We start from the raw sequence: 21,585 nt of genomic DNA, 5'->3' as shown, positions 1-21,585 counted from the left end.
ACACTGCTCTCCAAATAGAATGGACCAATTTCTACTCCCAGCAATGTTATGCAAGTGCCTACTTCTTCATGCTCTTTAACCTTCTCAAATTTGTGCCAATCTGATGGGTACAAGCTGGTGTCAGGTTAATTTGCATTTCCCTTATTATTGGCCCATTTGTATTTCTTCTTTTTGGAACTCCCTGATCATCTCCTTTGCCTACTTTTTAGATCTATTAGATTGTCTTCTCACCATTGTGGAAGTTTTTTTTCTTTTTCCTTTGAGACAGGGTCTTACTCTGTCACTCAGGCTGAGTGAGACCCTGTAGTGGCATAATCACAGCGCACTGCAGCTTCAACCTCTCTTCCTCAAGTGATCCTCCCACCTCAGCATCTAAAGCAGCTGGGACTATAGGCATAAGCCACAACAACTAGCTACTTTAAAAATTTTTTTTGTAGAGATGAGGTATCATTATGTTGCCCAGGCTGGTCTTGAACATCTAATCTAAGCTCAAATGATCCTCGTGCCCCACCCGTCCAAAGTGCTGGGATCACAGGCATAAGCCACCTTGCCCGACTCCAGATTCTTTATTTATATTTATTTCTTCCAGCTTGCTCCTTGTCTTTTGCTTATGGCATCTATTAACATACAGAGGTTTTGAGTCTCTCTATCTTGTCTTTTACAGCTCCCTTGTTCTGTATTTCATTCACCGCTGCATCATTATAAAATGATTAAGATATTCTCATTTATTTTGAATAATTTCAGGTTTTGATTTTTTATATTCAGAATTTGAATACATCAGAATTAATATTTTTGTGTGTTGTATAAGGTAGGGCTCTAATTTTTCCTCCCAAAATAAACAGGCTACTGTTCCCAAACGACTTAAAGAAAGCCACCCCTCCTATACTTATTTGAAATGCCATCTTTATCATATACTAAATCGACAGGTTCTAGAGTAGAATTAGGAAAATCCCAATATTCAGGTCTAGTGCCCTTGGACACAAAATTTCTTGCCTTTAAGAATATATGAATGTAAATATATATAAACAATATGTAAATATATATAAGAACATCACAGAAGCTTAAATGCAAAAGCTTGTAAATATAGTAGTACATAACATTTATTGCTTAATAAGTCTATTACTTACAAGATGTAGCCACTTCCAGATGTGCTAATGAACATTTGTGGTGAGGCCATTTAAAAAAAAAAAAAAACTTGTTAAAAGTATTCATTAGTTATAAATATCAAACAGCCTAAATGACAAATCAATGTAACTGGTTACTTCTTTCCAAATATAAAGGCCACAATTACCTCTACCACAAAAGACAGGTCTTCTGTTGGACCTAGAAGTCTCAAGGAAAGCCAAGGAAGTCTCATCCAGTTAGCTCTCCCATATCCCCCAAACGGCAGGTAGAACTTTTTACTACTCCCAGAGCCCAAGTTGCTCAGACCAAAGCAATCCATTCACACTAACCTACAATATTACTTGTTGGTTATATAAGCATCTCCTACCACAGGGCCTCCCAAAGTGCTGGGATTACAGGTGTGAGTCACCATGCCTGGCCCTCATTACCACATTGTTTTAATTATTATAGCTTTGAACTATCTTTCAATATTTAGAACAAATTCCCTTTTGTATTACTTTTTCCCAAAAACATCCAGCTATTTTTCTCCATTTACTTTTGCAATTAATTTTAGAATGAGTTTGTTAAGTCTATAAAAAGTCCCATGGACAGACAGCATCTCATCCAGGTGATCAAAATTAACATCACCAGTAATGGGACAAATCAATCAACATCATGTGCAATGAGATGACCACAATATTATTTCAGTGGTAGTCCTGCCAAAGATACATAAGCTGAATGTAACTATGAGAAAACGGGGAGAAACCCAAAGGGACATTTTACAATGTACCTAGCCTGCAACTGTTCAAAAACATCAGTGTCAAAAAAAAAAAAAAACGCTGAGAAACTGTTCAACACTGAAGGAGGCTAAAGACACATGACAACAGAATGCAACACACAATCTTGGATTTTTTGCTGCTATTAAAGAACATTATTGGCCCAGCACGGTGGCTCATGCCTGTAGTCCCAGCACTTTGGGAGGTAAGGCGGGCAGGTTGCCTGAGGTCAGGAGTTCGAGACCAGCCTGACTAACATGGTGAAACCCTATCTCTACTAAAAATACAAAAATTAGCCGGGAGTGGTGGTGGGCACCTGTGATCCCAGCTACTTGGGAGGCTGAGGCATGACAATCACTTGAAACTGAGAGGTGGAAGTTGCAGTGAGCCGGGATTGCACCACTGCACTCCAGCCTGGGTGACAGAGCGAGACTCCATCTCAAAACAAACAAACAAACAAAAAGAACAATATTAGAATAATGGCAAAATAATAATGGCAAAATCTGAAACAAGGTCTGTAACTTATATACTAGTATTAATTTTACCCATTATTTATAGGGTTAATAATCAGTGTTGATGCCTAATTTTGATACAGGTTCTGCAGTTATGGAAGAGAATATCTGTTTTTCAGGCGCAAACACTTTGGTACACAGACATAAAGAGATATGGCAAAATAGTGAAACCCTATCTCTACTGACCCCGCCAAAAAAAAATCAGCCGGGCATGGTGGTGCATTCCTGTAGTCCCAGCTACATGGGTGGCTAAGGTGGGCTGGAGGATCGCTTCAGTGCAGTAAGCTATGATTGCACCCCTGCACTTCAGCCTGGGTGATAGAACAAAACTTCACCTCTAAAAAAATTTAATTTTTAAAAAATTTAAAAAAAAATAAAGAGACATCAGCTGGGCTCGGTGGCTCACATCTGTAATTCCAGCACTGTGGGAGGCCAAGAGGGGTGGATCACTTGAGGTTAGGAGTTCGAGATCAGCCTGGTCAACATGGTGAAACCCTGACCCTACCAAAAAAATACAGGGTGTGGTGGCGCGCACCTGCAGTCTCAACTACTCGGGAGGCTGAGGCAGAACAATCACTTGGACCTGGGAGGCGGAGGCTGCAGTGAGTTGAGATTGCGCCGTTGCACTTCAGCCTGAGCGACAGGGCGAGACCCTGTCTCAAAAAAAAAAAAAAAAGAGGAAGACATCATGTCTGCAATTTCCAAATGGTTGAAACAGAAAAATATGCACATACGTATTGTGTATAAACGGGGGAAGGGAGAGAGGTGAGGGAGCAGGATAAAGTAAAAGACAAAATAACATTTGGGGAATCTGGGTAGATACAAAATAAATTTTTTTTTTCTTTTTTTTGAGATGGGGTCTCGCTCTGTCGCCCAATTTCAGCTCACTGCAACCTCCACCTCTGGAGCTCAGGCAATCCTTCCACCTCAGCATCCTGATGAGCAGCTAGGACCACAGGTGCGCACCGCCACGCCCAGCTATTTTTTTTTGTATTTTTGGTAGAGATGGCGTTTCGCCTCGTTGCCCAGGCTGGTCTTGAGGCTGGTAATTCCTGAGCCTAAGCAATTCACCCGCCTCGGCCTCCAAAAGTGCTGGGATTACAGGCGTGAGCCGCTGTGCCCGGCCAGGATACGGGAGCATTTCCACCATTTTTGCAATTTTTCTGTTAAACCGGAAGTTCTACGGGAATTAAAATTCAATTTTTAAAAAGTCCCTTGAGGATTTTATCTGGGATAACCCATTAAGGAACATAATCCTTAGCCATTTATTCTTGTCTTTTTTTATGTCCGTGAGTAAAGTTTCTTTTTTTTTTTTTTTGAGATGAGTCTCGCTCTGTCGCCCAGGCTGGTGTACAGTGGCGCGATTTCCGCTCACTGCAACTTCCGCCTCCGGGTTCAGGCGATTCTCCTACCTCAGCCTCTGGCGTAGCTGGGACTGCAGGCGCACGCGAATTCAACCAGCTATTTTTTTTTTTTCGGGGAGGGGGTTGTTGTTCTCTTTTGGAGACGGAGTCTTGCTCTGTCCCCCGGCTGGGGTGCAGTGGCAGTGATCTCACCTCACTGCAACCTCCGCCTCTCGGGTTCCAGCCATTCTCCAATCTCAGGCTCCAGAGTAGCTGGGACTACAGGCAGGGGCCACTGCCTCTGTTTTTTTTTTTTTTTTTTTGAGACGGAGCCTCACTCTTGTCGCCCAGGTTGGAGTGTAGTGGCGCTATCTTGGCTCATTGCAACCTCCGCCTCCTGGGTTCGAGCAATTTTCCTGCCTCAGCCTCCTGAGAAGCTGGGATTACAGGCGTGCGCCACGACGCCCAGCTAATTTTTGTATTTTTAGTAGAGTCTGGGTTTCGTCATGCTGTCCAGGCTGGTCTTGAACTCTTGACCCAAGGTGATCCGCCCACCTCAGCCTCCCAAAGCGCTGGGATTACAGGCATGAACTATGGCACCTGGTCGCCCAAGCTAGTTTTTGTATTTCATCAATAGTTTCATTGTTTTCTTGTTTTTTTATTTCTAAGTACTTTATAAATTTCCATACAATTGTAACTAGATACTTCATTTTCTAATTGGTTGCTGTTAATATATAAGAAGGTGGTTTTTACAAGTTTTTGTCCAGTCAATTTTCTGAACTCTAGTATTAGTTATTATGAATTATCTTGAATTTTATAGGTAGATAATCAGATAACCTGTTATTAATGCCAACTTTAACTCTTCCTTTCCAATATGTGTGCTTTTTTCTTTTTTTTTTTTTTCTTTTTTCTTGGTCTTCTACTGTATTGGCTGAAAACTCCAGAACAAAGTTGAATAGTGGAGATGACAGTTGACATCTTTGTCTTGTTTTTTTACTTTAATGAGGATACTGGTAAGGTTTTGCCGTTATATATTATGTTTGCTATTGGTTTCTTATCAATAAATGATACATCATATATGATATTTACTACTGGTTTTCTATAGTATTCTGTCATAAATCCTTTATCCCTGGATGCATAAGAATGTTTTCCCTTACCAGGAATGGATGTCAGGTTGGTTTGTTTATTTTTGAGACAGGGTCTTGCTGTATTGCCCAGGCTGGAATGTAGCAGTGCAATCACTGCTGACTGTAGCCTTGACCTCCCAGGTTCAAGTAATCCTCTCATCTCAGCCTCCCAAGTAGCTGGGACCACAGGTGTGTGCCGCCATACCCGGCTAATTTCTCAGTTTTTTTTTTTAGAGACAGAGTGTTGCCCAGGCTGGTCTCCAACTCTTGCGCTCAAGAGATCCTCCTGCCTCAGCCTCCCAAAGGGCTGGGATTACAGGCATGAGCCACTGTGCACCCAACACAAAGTTTGTATTCAAATGTAACATACAGAAAAGCATGTATGTCATAAGGGTACTGGTTGCATTTTAACAAAATGAGCACATTAAATATCAAATTTTATTAAATGCTTTATTTAATACAGCAAAGTCACACTTTTTCTTTAAGCCTATTAAAGTAGTAAACTAAATACATTCCACAGATAAGGTCCATTTGATCTTGATTTCTTCTTATTTAGATTGGTCCCTGCAATCTTATGTATTTTTTATTTACCACTCTTTCTTGCTTTATTTTCCCACTTTTCTGATTTTATTGAAATAAGCTTTCTTTTTTCCCCTACAAAGATCTGTATCTTATTACCCCTAATACTCTCTGGAAAACAAACTTTTATTTTTTTAACACTCTTCAGAAAGAACCACATCTGGAAAGACTGGCCTGTTAATGGTGGTTGAGTGAAGATGTGAGGCAGGATCTTTGCTTTTTAAATTTAACTCCTTTTATTGTTAAATATGGCATGCATTAGAATTTACATAAATATAAATGTACAAATTATTATTAATTAATTTTTTTGAGACGGAGTTTCACTGTTGTTGCCCAGGCTGGAGTGCAATGGTGTGATCTTGGCTTACCGCATCCATCTCCTGGGTTCAAGCGATTTTCCTGCCTCAACCTCCCGAGTAGCTGGGATTACAGGCTTACGCCACCAGGCCCAGCTAATTTTGTATTTTTAGTAGAGGCAGGGTTTCACCATGTTGGTCAGGCTAGTATCAAACTTCCAACCTCAGGTGATCCAGCCTCCCAAAGTGCTGGGATTACAGGCGTGAGCCACCGCACCCAGCCTTAAATGTACAAATTATTAAAAAGAGAACAGGTAACCACCATCCAGCTCAAGTAACCACCACCCAGCTCAAGGAACAGAATACTGCATAAAGAGCTTAACAAATTATTAAAATAGGTCAAATAACCATCATCCAGGTCAAGAAACAGAATACTGTCAGCACCCAGAAATCCTCTGCCTGCCCATCTTGATCACACCCTCCAACCTCCCTTCACTTCTAGAGTATCCTGCTTCCTGATTTTTAGGGCAATCGTAAAAATCTGTTGTCTTTTTATAGCTTTATTATACCTAGGTATGCATCTCTAAACAATACTGTTTATTTTGGCCTGATTTTAAAGTGTATTTGAATAGAACAGTATGTAGAATAATATAGTATATTTTCTTTCCAGGCTCTTTTATTCACAATTAAGTTTTTGAGATTCATCCCTGTTCTAGGGGAGCAGAGGTGGTCTGTTCATTTCCCTTGCCAAATATTATTTATTTGTATGAATATATATCACAATGTATTTATCTAGTCTAAGTTGTGTGAAGAGGCATTTTGGGTTGTTTCAAATTTGTGGTTCTTAATGTTGCTATGAACATTTTTGCACACGCTGCAAGTTCACAGGGGCTCGCATTTCTGTTGGCTATAAATCTAACCATGGAATTTCTGAATCTTAATGTGTGTAAATCTTCACCTTCATTTGGTAAAGCCAAAATGTTTTTCAAAATGGCTGTACCAATTTACATATCCAAGGGCAGCATGTGAGAATTCCTGTTGTTCCACATCCTTGCCAATATTTGGTATCGCCGTTGTCAGTCTTTTTAATTTAGCAATTCCTGTGAGTTTGTAGAGCTCTCGTGGTTTTAATATTCATTTCTCTCATTACAATGAGGGTGAGCACCTTTTCATGTTTATTGGCCATCTGAATTTTTCTTTTGGGAAATGCCTGCTGATATGGTTTGGATCTGTGTCCCCACCCAAATCTCATGTTCAATTGTAATCCCCAGTGTTGGAGATGGGGCATGGTGGGAGGTGACTGGATCATGGGTGTGAAGTTCTCGTGAATGGTTTAGCACCATACCTCCTTGGTACTGTATAGTGACTGAGTTCTCACAAGATCTGGTTGTTTAAACGTGTGTAGCACCTCCCCCCACCGCCTCTTGGTCCTGCTCCTGCTATATAAGACACCCGCTCCCACTTTGCCTCTTGCCATGAGTAAAAGCTTTCTGAGGCCTCTCCAGAAGCAGATGCTACCATGCTTCCTATACAGCCTGCAGAACCGTGAGTCAATTAAACCTCTTCTTTATAAAGTACCCAGTCTCAGGTATTTATTTATACCAGTGCAAGAACAGATTAAGAACACCTGCTCAAGCCTCTAACACATTCTCATTGAACTGTCTTTTTTGAACTTGATTTGTAGGAATGTTATATATGCTTACAATAAGGATCTTCACTTTTCACCCTATGTATTTCTATATTATTTGAATTTTTCTTTTAGTAGATAATATTACACCTGTAAATTTTAAAACAAAAAATTCTAGGACCTTTAGCACTACTCTCAATTTGTTTAATTTTAGTTACAGAATGTTATACAGTTAACCCTTGAACAATATGAATTTGAACTGCACAAATCTATTTATATGCAAATTTTCCTCTGCCTCTGCCACCCCTGAGACAGCAAGCCCAAGTCCTCCTTTTCCTCTTCCTCCTCAGCTTTCTCAATGTAAAAACAATAAGGATGAAGACCTTTATGATGAACCACTTCCACTTAATGAATGGTAAGTGTATTTCATTTTTCTTATAATTTTTTTTTTGAGATGCAGTCTTGCTCTGTTGCCCAGGCTGGAGTGCAGTGGTGTGATCTTGGTTCACTGCAACCTCCGCCTCCTGGGTTTAAGCGATTCTTCTGCCTCAGCCTCCTGAGTAGCTGGGATTACAGATGCCCACCACCATGCCCGGCTAATTTTTGTATTTTTAGTAGAGATGGGGTTTCACCATGTTGGCCGGGCTGGTCTCGAACTCCTGACCTCGTGATCTGCCTGCCTCAGCCTCCTAAAGTGCTGGGATTACAGGCGTGAGCTACCACTCCCAGGCTGGATTTTTCATTTTACCAGAGTATATCTTCAAGTAATTTGGGGTATGTCACAAAATGGGGGTATGTCACAAACTTTCAGAGATCTTATTTTGACTCCCCCCCTTAAACATTAGTGAGGCTGGGTACAGAATTCTCTCTTGAGAATAATTTCCCCTCAGAACACTGAAGGCATTTATCTTCTAGCAAACCATGCTGCAGGTGAGAAATCCATGCCAGTCTGATTTTCAGTTTTGAGTCTACGTAACTTGTTTTCTACCTCTGAAATAGTAAGTACTTTAGTAACGTATAGGGAGGTACTTTTTGTTGGTTTGTTTTTGCATTTTTTCCTGTTTGGTCCTTGGCATGCCCTTTATACGTGAAAACTCAGATTTTTTTTTTTGAGTCTTGCTCTGTCACCCAGGCTGGAGTGCAGTGACATGATCGTGGTTCACTGCAACCTCTGCCTCCCGGGTTCAAGCAATTCTCTGCCTCAGCCTCCTGAGTAGCTGGGATTACAGGCACCTGCCACGCCTGGCTAATTTTTTTCAATTTTTAATAGAGACAGGGGTTTCACCGTCTTGGCCAGGCTGGTCTTGAACTCCAGACCTCGTGATCCACCCGCCTCGGCCTCCCAAAGTGCTAGGATTACAGGTGTGAGCCACTGGCCCGGCCAAAACTCAGATTTTTAAATTTTCTCTGTTCCATTGTCTGATCTTTCCTTCTGTAACTCCTGTGAAATGGGTACTTGATCACTCAGATCTATCCTCAAAGGATGAATTTTTCTCATGTACTTTCTATCTGTAGGTCTTCTTTATAGTCTGCAAATTTCCTCTATATTATTTTTATGAAAAATAACTGGTCTTAAGTGTCTTGTTTAACCCTCCAACTGAATTTTAATGTCAGCAATCAATTCAATATAAAACTAATTCATTAATCATTAATTTTTATCCATGGAAACATTTTTTGTTTTGTTTTGTCTTGAGACAGAGTCTCGCTCTGTTGCCCAGGCTGGAGTGCAATGGCACAATCTCATCTCACTGCAACCACTGCCTCCCAGGTTCAAGTGATTCTCATGCCTCAGCCTCCCAAATAGCTGGGATTACAGGTGTGTGCCACCAAGACCAGCTAACTTTCGTATTTTTAGTAGAGACGGGGCTTCACCATGTTGGTTGGCCAGGCTGGTCTTTGAACTCCTAGCCTCAAGTGATTCACCTACCTTGGCTTCCCAAAGTGCTGGGATTACAGGTGTGAGCCACCACGCCCAGCCAGGAAGCTGGTTTTTTAAATTTATGAATCTAATTCACTCTTGGCTCTGTAACGATACATCCTGTGATCAGAACTTCCTCAAGTTCCACTCTACTTCTTCATTATCTCTGTTTCTACCATAGGCAGCTCTTTTGTTTATTTTAGTCTCTTCTAAGTCTAGTTTCCCTCAAATGTAGGTAAGCCTTTATCACCTACTCATATTATAAATGAAGGACTACATTGTTTAGTTATTATAAGAAACATGTGTTTCCTCAACAGTTGTATTAATCTGCCTCCAAAACCCAAATGGAGGGATGGAAGGTCTGAGTGTGGGTCTCTGCAGGTAAGTGGCACACTGACAAACAGGTTTCCCTTTACAAGTGGAGAAAAGAAAGCAGTTTGACCTTATTACTGCCAAAATTGGCAGGCTGTATTTTGACTGTATTGTCCTTTAATGCATATGGATCCTCGACAGAGCTGTTTTTCTTGTTCTCCTCTCATTCCACTCTTCTCATCCATCTACTACAGAAGTCCATTCGCTAAGGCTCTGCTTTGTGCACTCTTCCTCCAGTATTTTTTTTTTTTTTTTGAGATGGAGTCTTGCTCTGTTGCCCAGGCTGGAGTGCAGTGGCGTGATCTTGGCTCACTGCAAGCTCCGCCTCCCGGGTTCACGCCATTCTCCTGCCTCAGCCTCCCGAGTAGCTGGGACCACAGGCACCCGCCACCATGCCCAGCTAATTTTTTGTATTTTTAGTAGAGATGGTGTCTCACCATGTTAGCTAGGATGGTCTCGATCTCCTGACCTCATGATCCGCCCACCTCGGCCTCCCAAAGTGCTGGGATTGCAGGCGTGAACCACCACACCTGGCCTTCTTCCTCCAGTCTTAATCCAGTGCCTGCCCAATCCTCCCCAAGGCAAATCTACTTTCCTTGAACTGTTCTCATGGCCTTATCCTGGAACTAATGCCACTGCCAGGGCGCTTTATATGAAGGGAGAGAAGGAGTAGGGGAAATAACTGTTTTGAAGGCAATTTTTTCATTACCTGCCCTGATATTCCACTTTCCCCCCAAACTGCTCCATGTTCCTATACTTGCTGCCTCTATGCTTAGAGTTTAAGAAAAGAGCCCTATTAAGACACTCTCTGACCTCCACCATGCAACAGGAGCATCTATTCTGGGTTGCACTTTATTCTGTGATGGTTCCTCCATCGATATAATTCCAATTGTTTTCCAGTACCCTAAAATTTCTAAAAACTTCTGGCATTATAACAATAACAATAATGATAGCGAACATTAATTCAACATTTGCTATATGTAAATAAACTCTCCTAAGTGCTCTGTACATACTGTCTCTCTTGATCTTCACAGTAACTCTAGGAGGCAGACACTATTATCATCATTCTAATTTTACAGATGAGGCAACTGAGGCAAAAAAAGAATAAGCAACTTGCCCAAGGTCATGCTAAACGGCAGAGCCTGGATTCAGACACAAGTAATCTAGTTTCAAAGTCTCCCTTTTCTTTCTTTCTTTCTTTTTTTTAATTATAATGATTTATTCTCTGTCTTATGTTTGTTTTGTCATTTCCAATGACATCTGAGAAGTAGGGGAAGGTAAATGGGTATGTTAAGTCTGCCATTTTATAATAAAAACCATTGTTTTCATTACACCATTACTGTTTTCACTACACCACAATTTTAATTGGTAGAAATATGTTTTAGAGAAGACGTAGGACCTAGTGAAGGAATCTAGTGACAGAAAATGGGCCCTATGACATAAACTGTCTATAATCTGAACCAAGAGAGGTGATATAAAGAATTCCAAAATATGAGGCTTGAAAGTGGCTATTTCAAAAGTATAATTAAAAACAAACAAACAAAACCAGGCAACCTATTGAAGCATTAAACAATAGCATTTTCATGTTCTCAACAATTCATTAGTTCACTGTCACCAATACCAGAGAGAAGTTGAGAACAAAATAAAATGTTAGTCCCATCCTATTTTCTGACAGTGGCCTTTACAATACTTTAATTCAACTCAAATACATATGATATAACTGCTACATGCACTATCCTACAAACTGGAGTAAAGATATGAAAGGCACTGTCCGATTGTCCCTGCCCTTACAGAGCTTACAGTCTAATGGGAGGCACAGCCAAGTAAACAACTACAAGTCAGTGCAATAAGTGCTATGATATAGGTAGGTACACGGAGGCTGCCATCAGAACAAAGAGGGGAGAGGCCTGCCAAGGAAGATTCCCTGGAAATACTCTTGGACCGAGTGTTAAAGGATATGCTATTAATGCTATTATTGGTTGGTTGAAGAAACTAAACTGAATTTACTATCCTTTGCCTAAAATCTACATCTAATTTCATTTCCACTTCCTTATATGTCAAATCAATTCTCTACTTTTTTTTTTTTTTTTTTTTTTAATGAGACAGGGCCTCAATCTTTCACCCAGACTGGAATGCAGTGGCATGATTATAGCTCACTGCAGCCTCAAACTCCTAGGTGCAAGCAATCCTCCTGCCTCAGCCTCCCGAGTAGCTAGGACTACAGGCATGCCCCCACCACACCTGGCTAATTGTACGTGCATGCGTGCGTGTGTATGTAGAGAGATAGGGTTTCACTCTGCTAGGATTGCAGGTGCAGGCCACCATGCCCGGCCCCTACTCTTCATTCCTGTTACAACTACCTCATTTCAGTCTCCATCATTTTGCATACTGATAACTAATAATCTCATAACTAGCCTTTAATTAAATTTCTTCACTAGCTAAAAAACCAAATCTGATCCTGAAAACCCCACTTGGGTGGTGCCCACTTGGTCTGGGGCCTCTCCAGCCTCTTTTGTCCACCCCTTTCCCACTGTGCTGAACTTTCTAGATCTCTAAAAGCACCATGTCCTGTTTTGCCTAAATGCCTTTACTCAAGCTGCCTGATCCCCACGGTTTGAGAGGATCCAACCATCCTTTGCTGATACCTACTCAGCCTTTAAGCACATTCCTTCTGATGTCATCCTCATGGCCACTCCTCTGTCACCCTCCTCCAGCCAAGTTGAGTCAGGTACCTCTCCTGTGTGCTCCCATAGCATGCTACCTCATCAGAACACTTACCACAAATAATTATACTCAAATTATTCTGTAATTGTCTGTTTACCTGATTCTCTATTACGCAGATCATCAGGCTAGCACAGTACATAGGAAGCAATCAAGAAATACTGAAAGAATGAAAGAATGAACTTACAAACAAACGAAGAGAGTTAAGCCTGTGAAAGTTGATGAGACAACTAAAGGAGATAATGGAGAGGACAGAACACTGGAGCAATACCCACCTTGAGGGGGCAGGAAGAAAGAAGCTAGTGAAGGAAACAGAATGAACAATCAAAGAGGCAGGAAGAAAACATCTAGAACTATACAGTACAGCAACCCAAAAAAATAGAAAAATTTAAGAAGGGCAAGTAGTCAACAGCCTCAAACACTACTTAGAGGTTAAAGAAGGTGAAAACTAAAAGAAGGCCACTAGTGATCCTGATGTTGCTGATGCTGAGTTAACTCCCACCTCAATTCCAGTACTCTCAGGGGCCACCTTTCTCAAACACTGATTTAGGCTATTGAGGGCTTACAAATAACCAATGCTATAAAACTTACCTGTGCAATCTTTTTTTCCACAATCAAAAAATTGAAAAACAAACACCATACAAAAGAAAATAAAATCCCTACCATACAGAAACAACCTGTTATGTCACTATTTGTTTTTTATGTTTACATGTTCTATATCATTATGTTGAATTATATATCCTAAGCAATTCCTTAATTATGCTTATATTTAGTATGCATAATTATAATTATTAATATAATTAAATGAAGTTTAATTTATGCTTTATTCAGCACAAGTTAGATTTCTCATTGGAAACTGGGAAATTGGCATTCTAATTTATAAATAGAAAAAAGAAAAAATGCTATAGAATTAGACATGCCTGCTTGGCCGTGTGTACAATGGCTTTCCTGTCATATAATACTAAAATCACCTAATTTTTTTCTTTTTTTTTTTTTGAGAAAAGTCTCACTTTATCACTCAGGCTGGAATGCAGTGGCGCAATCATGGCTCACTGCAACCTCTGCTTCCTGGGCTCAAGTGATCCTCCCACCTCAGCCTCCCAAACAGCTGGGACTGTAAGTGTGCACTACCATGCCCGGCTAATTTTTGTATTTTTTATAGAGACAGGGTTTCACCGTGTAGTCCAGGCTGGTCTTGAACTCCTGGACTCAAGCAATCTGCCCACCTTGGCCTCCCAAAGAGCTGGGATTACAGGTATGAGCCACCCAGCCTGGCCCTTAATTTTTACTAACAAAATTTACTCATGCTAAAAGGTGGTACACCATCTTCAGGATCTTATCTTGACCCATTTTACGGCTGATTTTATGCATGATCTGGAGCTCGGGTGCCAAAAATAGGTTAGGAACTAGATATAGAAACATCTATAGCAGTTGCAGGATTTTTTCCTAGGTTTAAAAAAAAAAAAAAAAAAAAAAAAACTCCACTTAAAATTAGATATACTGGGTTGTAAATAATTTAATATAGTCTAAATTACAACATTAAGTAGGCTTGTGTGACAATTTGTTGTATCTAGAAAAATAGTGTGAATCAGTTTTCAACCCTCTTTTGAGATTTTCTTTTTTCAGTATGGAGTATGTTTTAGTAGAAAAAATAAAAAGTAGAAGGAATGTAACATTTCTAAAAGTAAAAACTGTTAGGTCAAGGGGTATGAACATTTCTAAGGTTTTTAATACATATTACCAAATTGGTTTCAGAAAAGCTGTATAAAATTTACACTTCCTTCAATATATGAGCTTTATCTTCCCATACCCTTGCCAACATTGGGTATTCTTATTTTTGGTCTTTGCTCATCTAATAGGTAAAAATATCTTATTGTTTTAATTGTTGTGTTTATAATAATAGTAAAAATATTTGTTCGTAATTATTGGCACTTCTTTTTAACAAACTGATAATTCTATATCCTGTTACCTATTTTTCTAGTGGGCATTTGTTTTTAACCTATTGGTTTATAAGAACTCTTTATATATTCATATTACCCCTTTGTTACAAATAATTCTCTTTTTTATCTTTTAATATATGACATTTGACATAAGAGGTTTTTTAGTTTATACCATCACATAATCTTTTACTTCTTCCTTAGGATCATATTTAGAAAATTCTTTCCCACATCCATATTTTATAGATTATTCACTCAAAATTCTTTCTAATATGGCTACTGTGGAATACCATTTTTATCAGAGAGATGATTTATCTCTACCATCTAATAATACAGTAAGTGATTCTAACTCCCTGAAACTTACAATTACAAGCCCAATTGTGGCCAACAACAGGTTTAAAATTAAGTTCTAGATTTTTCTTATTCCAATTGTTTCATTAGCTAGATGATTTTTAAAAACCAGAGTTTTGAGTTTAGAAAATTCATTCAAAGTTCCCTTTAACCCATATGAAGCACAGATCTCTTGCTAGTTATCACCCACCTCTCAAAAACCTGTTAGGGATCCTTATGATGGGACAGGACTGAATGAAGCGCCTCCTAACTGGGTCCCATCGTATTTTCTTCTTACCTGTTACCACAATTATCAGCAATAAGTCAGACACATACAACACATGGCAAATAATACATAGTCACTGTAGTTATAAAGACAGAAAAACAGGAAACAAAACAATACTTGAATACAGAAAGAAAGTGATGTAAAGTAGCATTTAACCCTGTTTTGGAAGTCAAAATTAAATTAACATATAAGCAGTGATGAAGGTTTTCAACTCTTACCCCCAAAAGAATACAATTTTGTGCACTGTTTTTCAGAATTCTGGTTCAATAGTATGTGCACTCAATAATCACCAATGCCATCTTGTGGCAAAAATTCACCAGGAGCTTTATGAACAGATTAGAAATGATGACATTTTTAAGTCAGTTAATTTCAAAATGGAGCTCTGAAACTAACTGGACATAACAGAGGCTCCTGTTCCCTTCAAGGTTATATTAATTATATGGTTAAGAAGATAAAGCAATGGGCACCATTCTTTAAATATGAAATAAGCTGACCCTACTATAATTAAATTTTAAAACAGCAACTAAATTAAACAAACATTTAATATCTTGGCACTTCCACAGGGGAAAGGAGGGAAGGGGCTCATCTGTCTTCCCAGGAAGCAAATTACCTCCACGTTAACCTCAATTAAAATATGTTTTCTTATGAAATAGAAGAAAAACCTAATAAATTAATAGAACTGTTAAATGGGATAATTTTCTCTTTTCCCAAAGTTTTGATAGCTCTCAAAGATAGCTGTTATTGACAATAAAAACAATTAACACTTGCATAATGTTTAGGGTTTACAAAGAGCTTTCACATATATTACCTCATATAATTCTCACAACAATCCTGTATTGATTCAACAATCATTTTATTTAGCATCTGCTATGTCTGGAGCCCTATGCTAGGACCTGAGATTGCAAAACAAGGACATGACTCCTGCTCTTCGGAGCCCATGGTCTCATGAGGAAGGCAGATGTGTAAACAAATAATTACATGATAGTGAAGGAACTGCTGTAATAGGAGCTACCAAAACACTTTGAAGAAGATAGTATCATCCTAATGTTTCAAGCAAGGAAGCTAAAGGAAAATTAAATGACTTAATGCCAGAGCCAGGATTCAAGCGAGGCCTTCTGACTCTAAAAACTTGCCTCTTTCCACTACACCATATTTATCCTGTCTTAAATTCCCTAGAAAAAGAACAGTTTTTATTTTTGGCAACTGGAAATATATATTCAGATGTCCATCAGCAGGGTCTAGTTTGCTTACTACAGAACTTGTACATAAGATATATACCAATTCTGTATAATGAAATGGCATCACTTGCACATTTGTACTTAATTTTGTAGAGAATACAGACTCACGGACAAGGGGAAGAATTATTTATTTTGCAAAATGATTTATCTTTTAATATTCTAAGTCTTTTAAATCAGTGATTCCCTAATGTTGGTCTACTGACAACTGCTAGGCTAAGGTGAAGATTCACCAGTCCAACACAAAATGAGAAAAATATGGACAAGGCAATAAGTTTTTCAAAAAGCTAAAATGTTCCGTTTAAAGGCCTGCCCTTTAGAGATTAGAACCTTTTTGTTGTTAAATATTCTTTACTTTATGAAATGATGTTAAGAAAATGGTAGTTGGTTTTCTTTTTAATATTCTCTCGTGGAAAAACTGAAAATTTGCAAGCCCATCTCTACTCTAAATATACATATATGGATAAATATAAGTACATATATATTTTAGTGTACAGGTTTATGACATTCAACAGTCTAGAGAACCATTGTTTTAAATCAATACAGTATATGTTGAGATGACTCCAGAGTCCAAAACTGTAAACCACACTGTCAAAGGATACATTAAATATATAAGAAACCTCCCTTGCCCTTAAGTTTACATTCTAATTAGGGAGACAAGACAGACACATAAAACAATTAGCAATACAGGACAGAATATAACAAGTGATTAGCTTAAAATTTGACATTTTTATGTATCAAAAGCGTTAAAATGTACATACCCTTTGACCCAGCTATTCCACTTCTAGGAATCTATTCCTAAAGAAACAATCATAGATGCATGGAAAGATGTATGGACAAAGATATTAACTATGGTATTATTTATAATGGTAAAAAATTAGAAACACTTTCAATGTCCAGTGACAGGGGATGGTTAAGTATGCTAAATAAACATACTTAAATATGCTCATATTCTACACACCACTAAAGAGTATATACAAAACTATTTATTAACATGACAAAACATTCACAATATATTGCAAATGAAAAATACAATGTACAAAGTAGTATTAAGTATGACACCATTTTAGCAAAGAAAAAAGTATTTTTATATATTCAGAAAAAATACAGGAAAGATTACATCAAATTAATTTATTTGACTGTAGTTATCTTTGGATGGTTCTAATACATTATTTTTGTTTTTTCCCCTTTATGATGGTCTTTATTTTCCAAGCTCTCTGAGTAGGCATTACTTTTAGACTGGAAGAAAAACAATACTGTATTATTTTAATTTTTTTAAAAAGTGATTATAAAAAAATACTGGAAAGAAACATACCAAAGTCTTAACACTGGTTATGATTGGGCTTGAGGTTATTACCCCTTTTATGTTATCCATAAACTCTAGGATATATGATTTTACAATGGAAAAATACAAAAAACTACTTTGGAGTAACACTGAGGGAATAACATTAAAAATTACCAAAACAGGCCTGGCGTGGTGGCTCACACCTATAATCCCAGAGCTTTAAGAGGCCAAGGCAGGCAGATCACTTGAGGCCAGGAGTTTGAGATCAGCCTGGCCAACATGCCAAAATCCCATCTCTACTAAAAATATATGAAAATTAGTCAGGCATGGTGGCAGGTGCCTGGTAAATCCAGCTACTCAGGAGGCTGAGACAGGAGAATCGCTGGAACCTAAGAGGTGGAGGTTGTGGTGAGCCGAGATCGCGCCACTGCACTCCAGCCAGCCTGGGCGACAGAGCGAGACTCTGTCTCAAAAACAAAAAAAAACCACAAAAATAATTGACAAACCAAAACTGTAATTAAAAACCCTTTTTATGTTTTCTCAGGGCTTCTGTCAAACATCTTTGGCATGTCTCTCTCTCAGCAACCAGCATAAGTTTGTATGCATAGACTCCTGTTGACTCTGCTGAGGTTATTCAATCAAGGCAGGCACTGACTTCAGAACCCGTTTTATTCTTTCACCCAAAGAGCAGAAAAAAGAGAAACTAGCAACATAACAGTGTTACGCCAACACAAATGTACTTATTAAATTTTTAAATAAATATATGCCTCTCCAGTTCCATATAAATATATTATTGGTCCGAACTTTCATTCATTGACGTTTTAATTTTTATATATGCAAAGTGCCAACCTTCCTAAGTGATAGCTTAGACTCTTCAAAACAAAAACATAGGCCAGGTGTGGTGGCTCACACCTGTAATCCCAGCACTTTGGGAGGCTGAGACAGGCAGATCACCTGAGGTCAGGAGTTCGAGACCAGCCTGGCCAACATGGTGAAACCCCATCTCTGCTAAAATACAAAAAAAATTAGCTGGGCATGGTGTCATGCACCTGTAGTCCTGGCTACTCGGGAGGCTGAGGCAGGAGAAGTGCTTGAGCCCAGGAGGCAGAAGTTGCAGTAAACCAAGATCATGCCACTGCACTCCAGCCTGGGCGACAGAGCAAGACTCTGTCTCCACAAAAATAATAATAATAATTTCTTCAATGATTTCATCAATATTTTATTTTCTGCTAGTTTTTAATTTTTTTTCTCTGTTTTACTATGTTTACTTTGCTATAAATATAACATAGTCATTGGCTGAATTAAAATGGTACGCTGAGCACACTGTGAGCAAGCTCACCTTCCCCTAAAATCTCCCAAATAACAAAAAAAGTCATTAAAAAAAAAAAAACCATAATTACAAGAAAACAAGAAATGCCCTTAGTGGACTAATACTATGAGGAATCACAGGACGATGAAAAGCAGGTATAATCAGACTAAAGAAAACACCACAGTCCTACACACCAAGAGCAGAGGACCACGTCAAGCAGAGGGACCAACTCTCACAGTCAACTAAGACACTAAGAGCAGAGGACCAGGGCAAGTGGAGGGACCAACTCTCAGAGTCAACTAAACCCCAAGGTAAAAGACAGCAGGAAGAAGTGAAACCATTTTAAACATTTACAGCCTAAGTGATTGGAGCTTAGCACAGAAGTTACATAGCAGGTTAACCCCTCCCAGCCATTTACCTCTTTGAGTCAAGCACTATAGAACAGAGGTGTTTGTTCCCAGATGGGAACAGTGGCAAAAACAACAAAGGTGTCACTCTCTAGCTAGAACAATGAGTGTGAACACTGGGATCAGAGAGAGAAGGTAGAACCCTGTGGGGATTTTTTTTAAATTATTTAAATGCATTTTATTTTACTCTTGTATCCCTTTAGATTTTTAGCTCAATTTGTATCAATTGATAAATTTATATAACATAGTATATTGTATGATATGGTTTGGCTGTCTCTTCACCTAAATCTCACCTTGAATTGTAATAATCCCTACATGTCAAGGGCAGAGCCAGGTGGAAATAATTGAATAATGGGGGCAGTTTCCCCCATACTATTCTCCTGGTAGTGAATAAATCTCTTGAGATCTGATGGCTTTATAAATGGGAGTTCCCCTGTACAAGCTTTCTTGCCTGCCACCACGTAGGACGTGGCTTTGCTCCTCATTTGCCTTTGGCCATGATTGTGAGGTCTCTCTAGTCATGTAGAACTGTGAGTCAATTAAACCTCTTTTCTTTATAAATTACCCAGTCTTGGGTACGTGGGGATAGTAACACCCAGGCAGAAGAGGGGACAGTCACACTGAAGAAGCCTGGCAACTACTACACTTCATCTCATTGCTTATTCCATCCCTATCCACAATCCATGGAGACTTGCTGCAATAAACAGACGTAACACTCACAGCAAGGCTAACTAGGACTCACAGATAAAGATGAATGAGCATAAAACTAAGACCCAAGCATGAAGAAGTATTATAGAAAAGTATATTAAAAAGTTAAGACACAAAAGAGAATCGAACAATATTAAAATTTCAACTACCTTTTTGTTTGTTTTGCCAAAATGAACAAGCTAATCCTATACTTCAGAGGGAAAAAAGCAAGAAACCCAGAATACCAAAACAATCTTGAAAAAGAAGTGAAAGAAGACTCATACTTCCTAATTTCAAAACTTTCTGCAAAGATACAGTATTCAAAAACTGTGGTACTGGCATATAGATGGACATACAGATTAAATGAATGGAATTGAGAGTCCAAAAGTAAACCCTAACATCCATAGTCAATGGATTTTTTTGACAAGGGTGACAAGGCTATTCAGTGGGGAATAAATAGTCTTTTCAACGAATTGTCCTGGGACACTTGGATATAGTTTTACATTTAGAATTCTATGCCTACTCCAACTCCTGCTCAAGAAGGAGAGTGAAATAAAGACTTTTTTTATATGCAAGGATCCAAAAAGTTTGCTTCCTTCAGACTTCTGATGAAAGAATTACTCAACGATATATATCTGGATTGTTTTTTTAAAAAATTAATGGAAGAATAACAAACAAGGTGTAAGAAAAGAGTAAGCAGAGAAACCAGCAAAACCTTTAAGTCTAAATATGCACTGACTGGGGAAAAAACATTGCCAACATTCAAAACTATAATCTCAGATGCTATCAACAGGAATATTTATAAGGGTAGGAAGAGAGGCTGAGAGAAGGAAAACCAGAAGAACATTAAAGTATCTGTCTTATTCAGATGAAGGATATAGAAAATGATTAATATAGATATTGATGGAAAAATATAAATTGAAGCATTGTATAAAAGATTTAAGAATACTAGATGGCTTCACTGGTGAATTCCTCCAAATATTTAAGGGCCAATTGCCAAGTCAAACTGATATAAGTAACCAAAGGTCTCATTCTAGAGAACCTGAAGACACATGTAAGAAGTCAGTCAGTTCTGATTTTCTTAAAATGAGAGAGACTAGTTAACAGTAGTTGCCAAAGTTGTTTTATCAAGACTGGTCATGGTGGCAAGGATGCAGAGGACCTGGATGAGTTATACCTTGCTGGGAGGAATGTAACATGATACACACATACTCTGAGAGACGGTATGGCAGTTTCCTACAAAGCTAAACATATGTTTACCATACAACTCAACAATTACATTCTTGGCTATTTACCACAGAGAAATGAAAACTTACGTCCACACAAAAACCTGTACACCAACGTTCCTAACAGCTTTATTCACAATAGCCAAAACATGGAAACAATCCCAATGTCCTTCAGCGAAATGAATGGTTAAACCTGTGGTACAACCATGAACTACTGATTCATGCAACCAATAGGGAAAAAAAAAAAGTGTCAAAAGGTTACATACTGTATGATTTTACTCACATAACATTCTTGAAATGACAAAATTTTAGAGAACAGATTAGTGGTCACCAGGGGTTTGCCAGGGAAGGTGGCTGTGGCTGTATCAGGGTACCACCAGGGAGCCTTGTGATGGAACTGTTCTGTATCTTGACTATGGTGGCCACACGAATCTAACATGAAATAAAATTGTACAGCATATGATACACACACACACACACACACACACACAAGTACATGTAAAACTGA

At 38.7% G+C, this 21,585-nt stretch overlaps 1 protein-coding gene across 4 annotated transcripts in view; it reads right to left on the bottom strand.

Annotated features, from left to right (window-relative positions):
- KLHDC10 (kelch domain containing 10) overlaps nucleotides 1-21,585 on the bottom strand; it is a 68,461-nt gene that overhangs the window by 23,589 nt on the left and 23,287 nt on the right. The window contains exons 2-3 of one of the 4 annotated variants that reach the window (XM_007982904.3): nucleotides 14,854-14,940; nucleotides 1,128-1,151 (exon numbers count right to left, since the gene is read on the bottom strand). The exons of 1 other annotated variant lie outside the window; for it this stretch is intronic. In XM_007982904.3, the coding sequence (XP_007981095.2) occupies nucleotides 1,128-1,151; nucleotides 14,854-14,940 (111 nt within the window). The remainder of the gene's footprint in view (nucleotides 1-1,127; nucleotides 1,152-14,853; nucleotides 14,941-21,585) is intronic. 2 more of the 4 variants (XM_007982905.3, XM_007982906.3) reach the window with 2 other exon arrangements.

Source organism: Chlorocebus sabaeus, chromosome 21 (assembly GCF_047675955.1).
Source record: "Chlorocebus sabaeus isolate Y175 chromosome 21, mChlSab1.0.hap1, whole genome shotgun sequence".
Lineage (NCBI taxonomy): Eukaryota > Metazoa > Chordata > Mammalia > Primates > Cercopithecidae > Chlorocebus > Chlorocebus sabaeus.
Note: the sequence above shows the minus strand (reverse complement) of the source record. Positions and strands in the feature narration are given on the sequence as shown.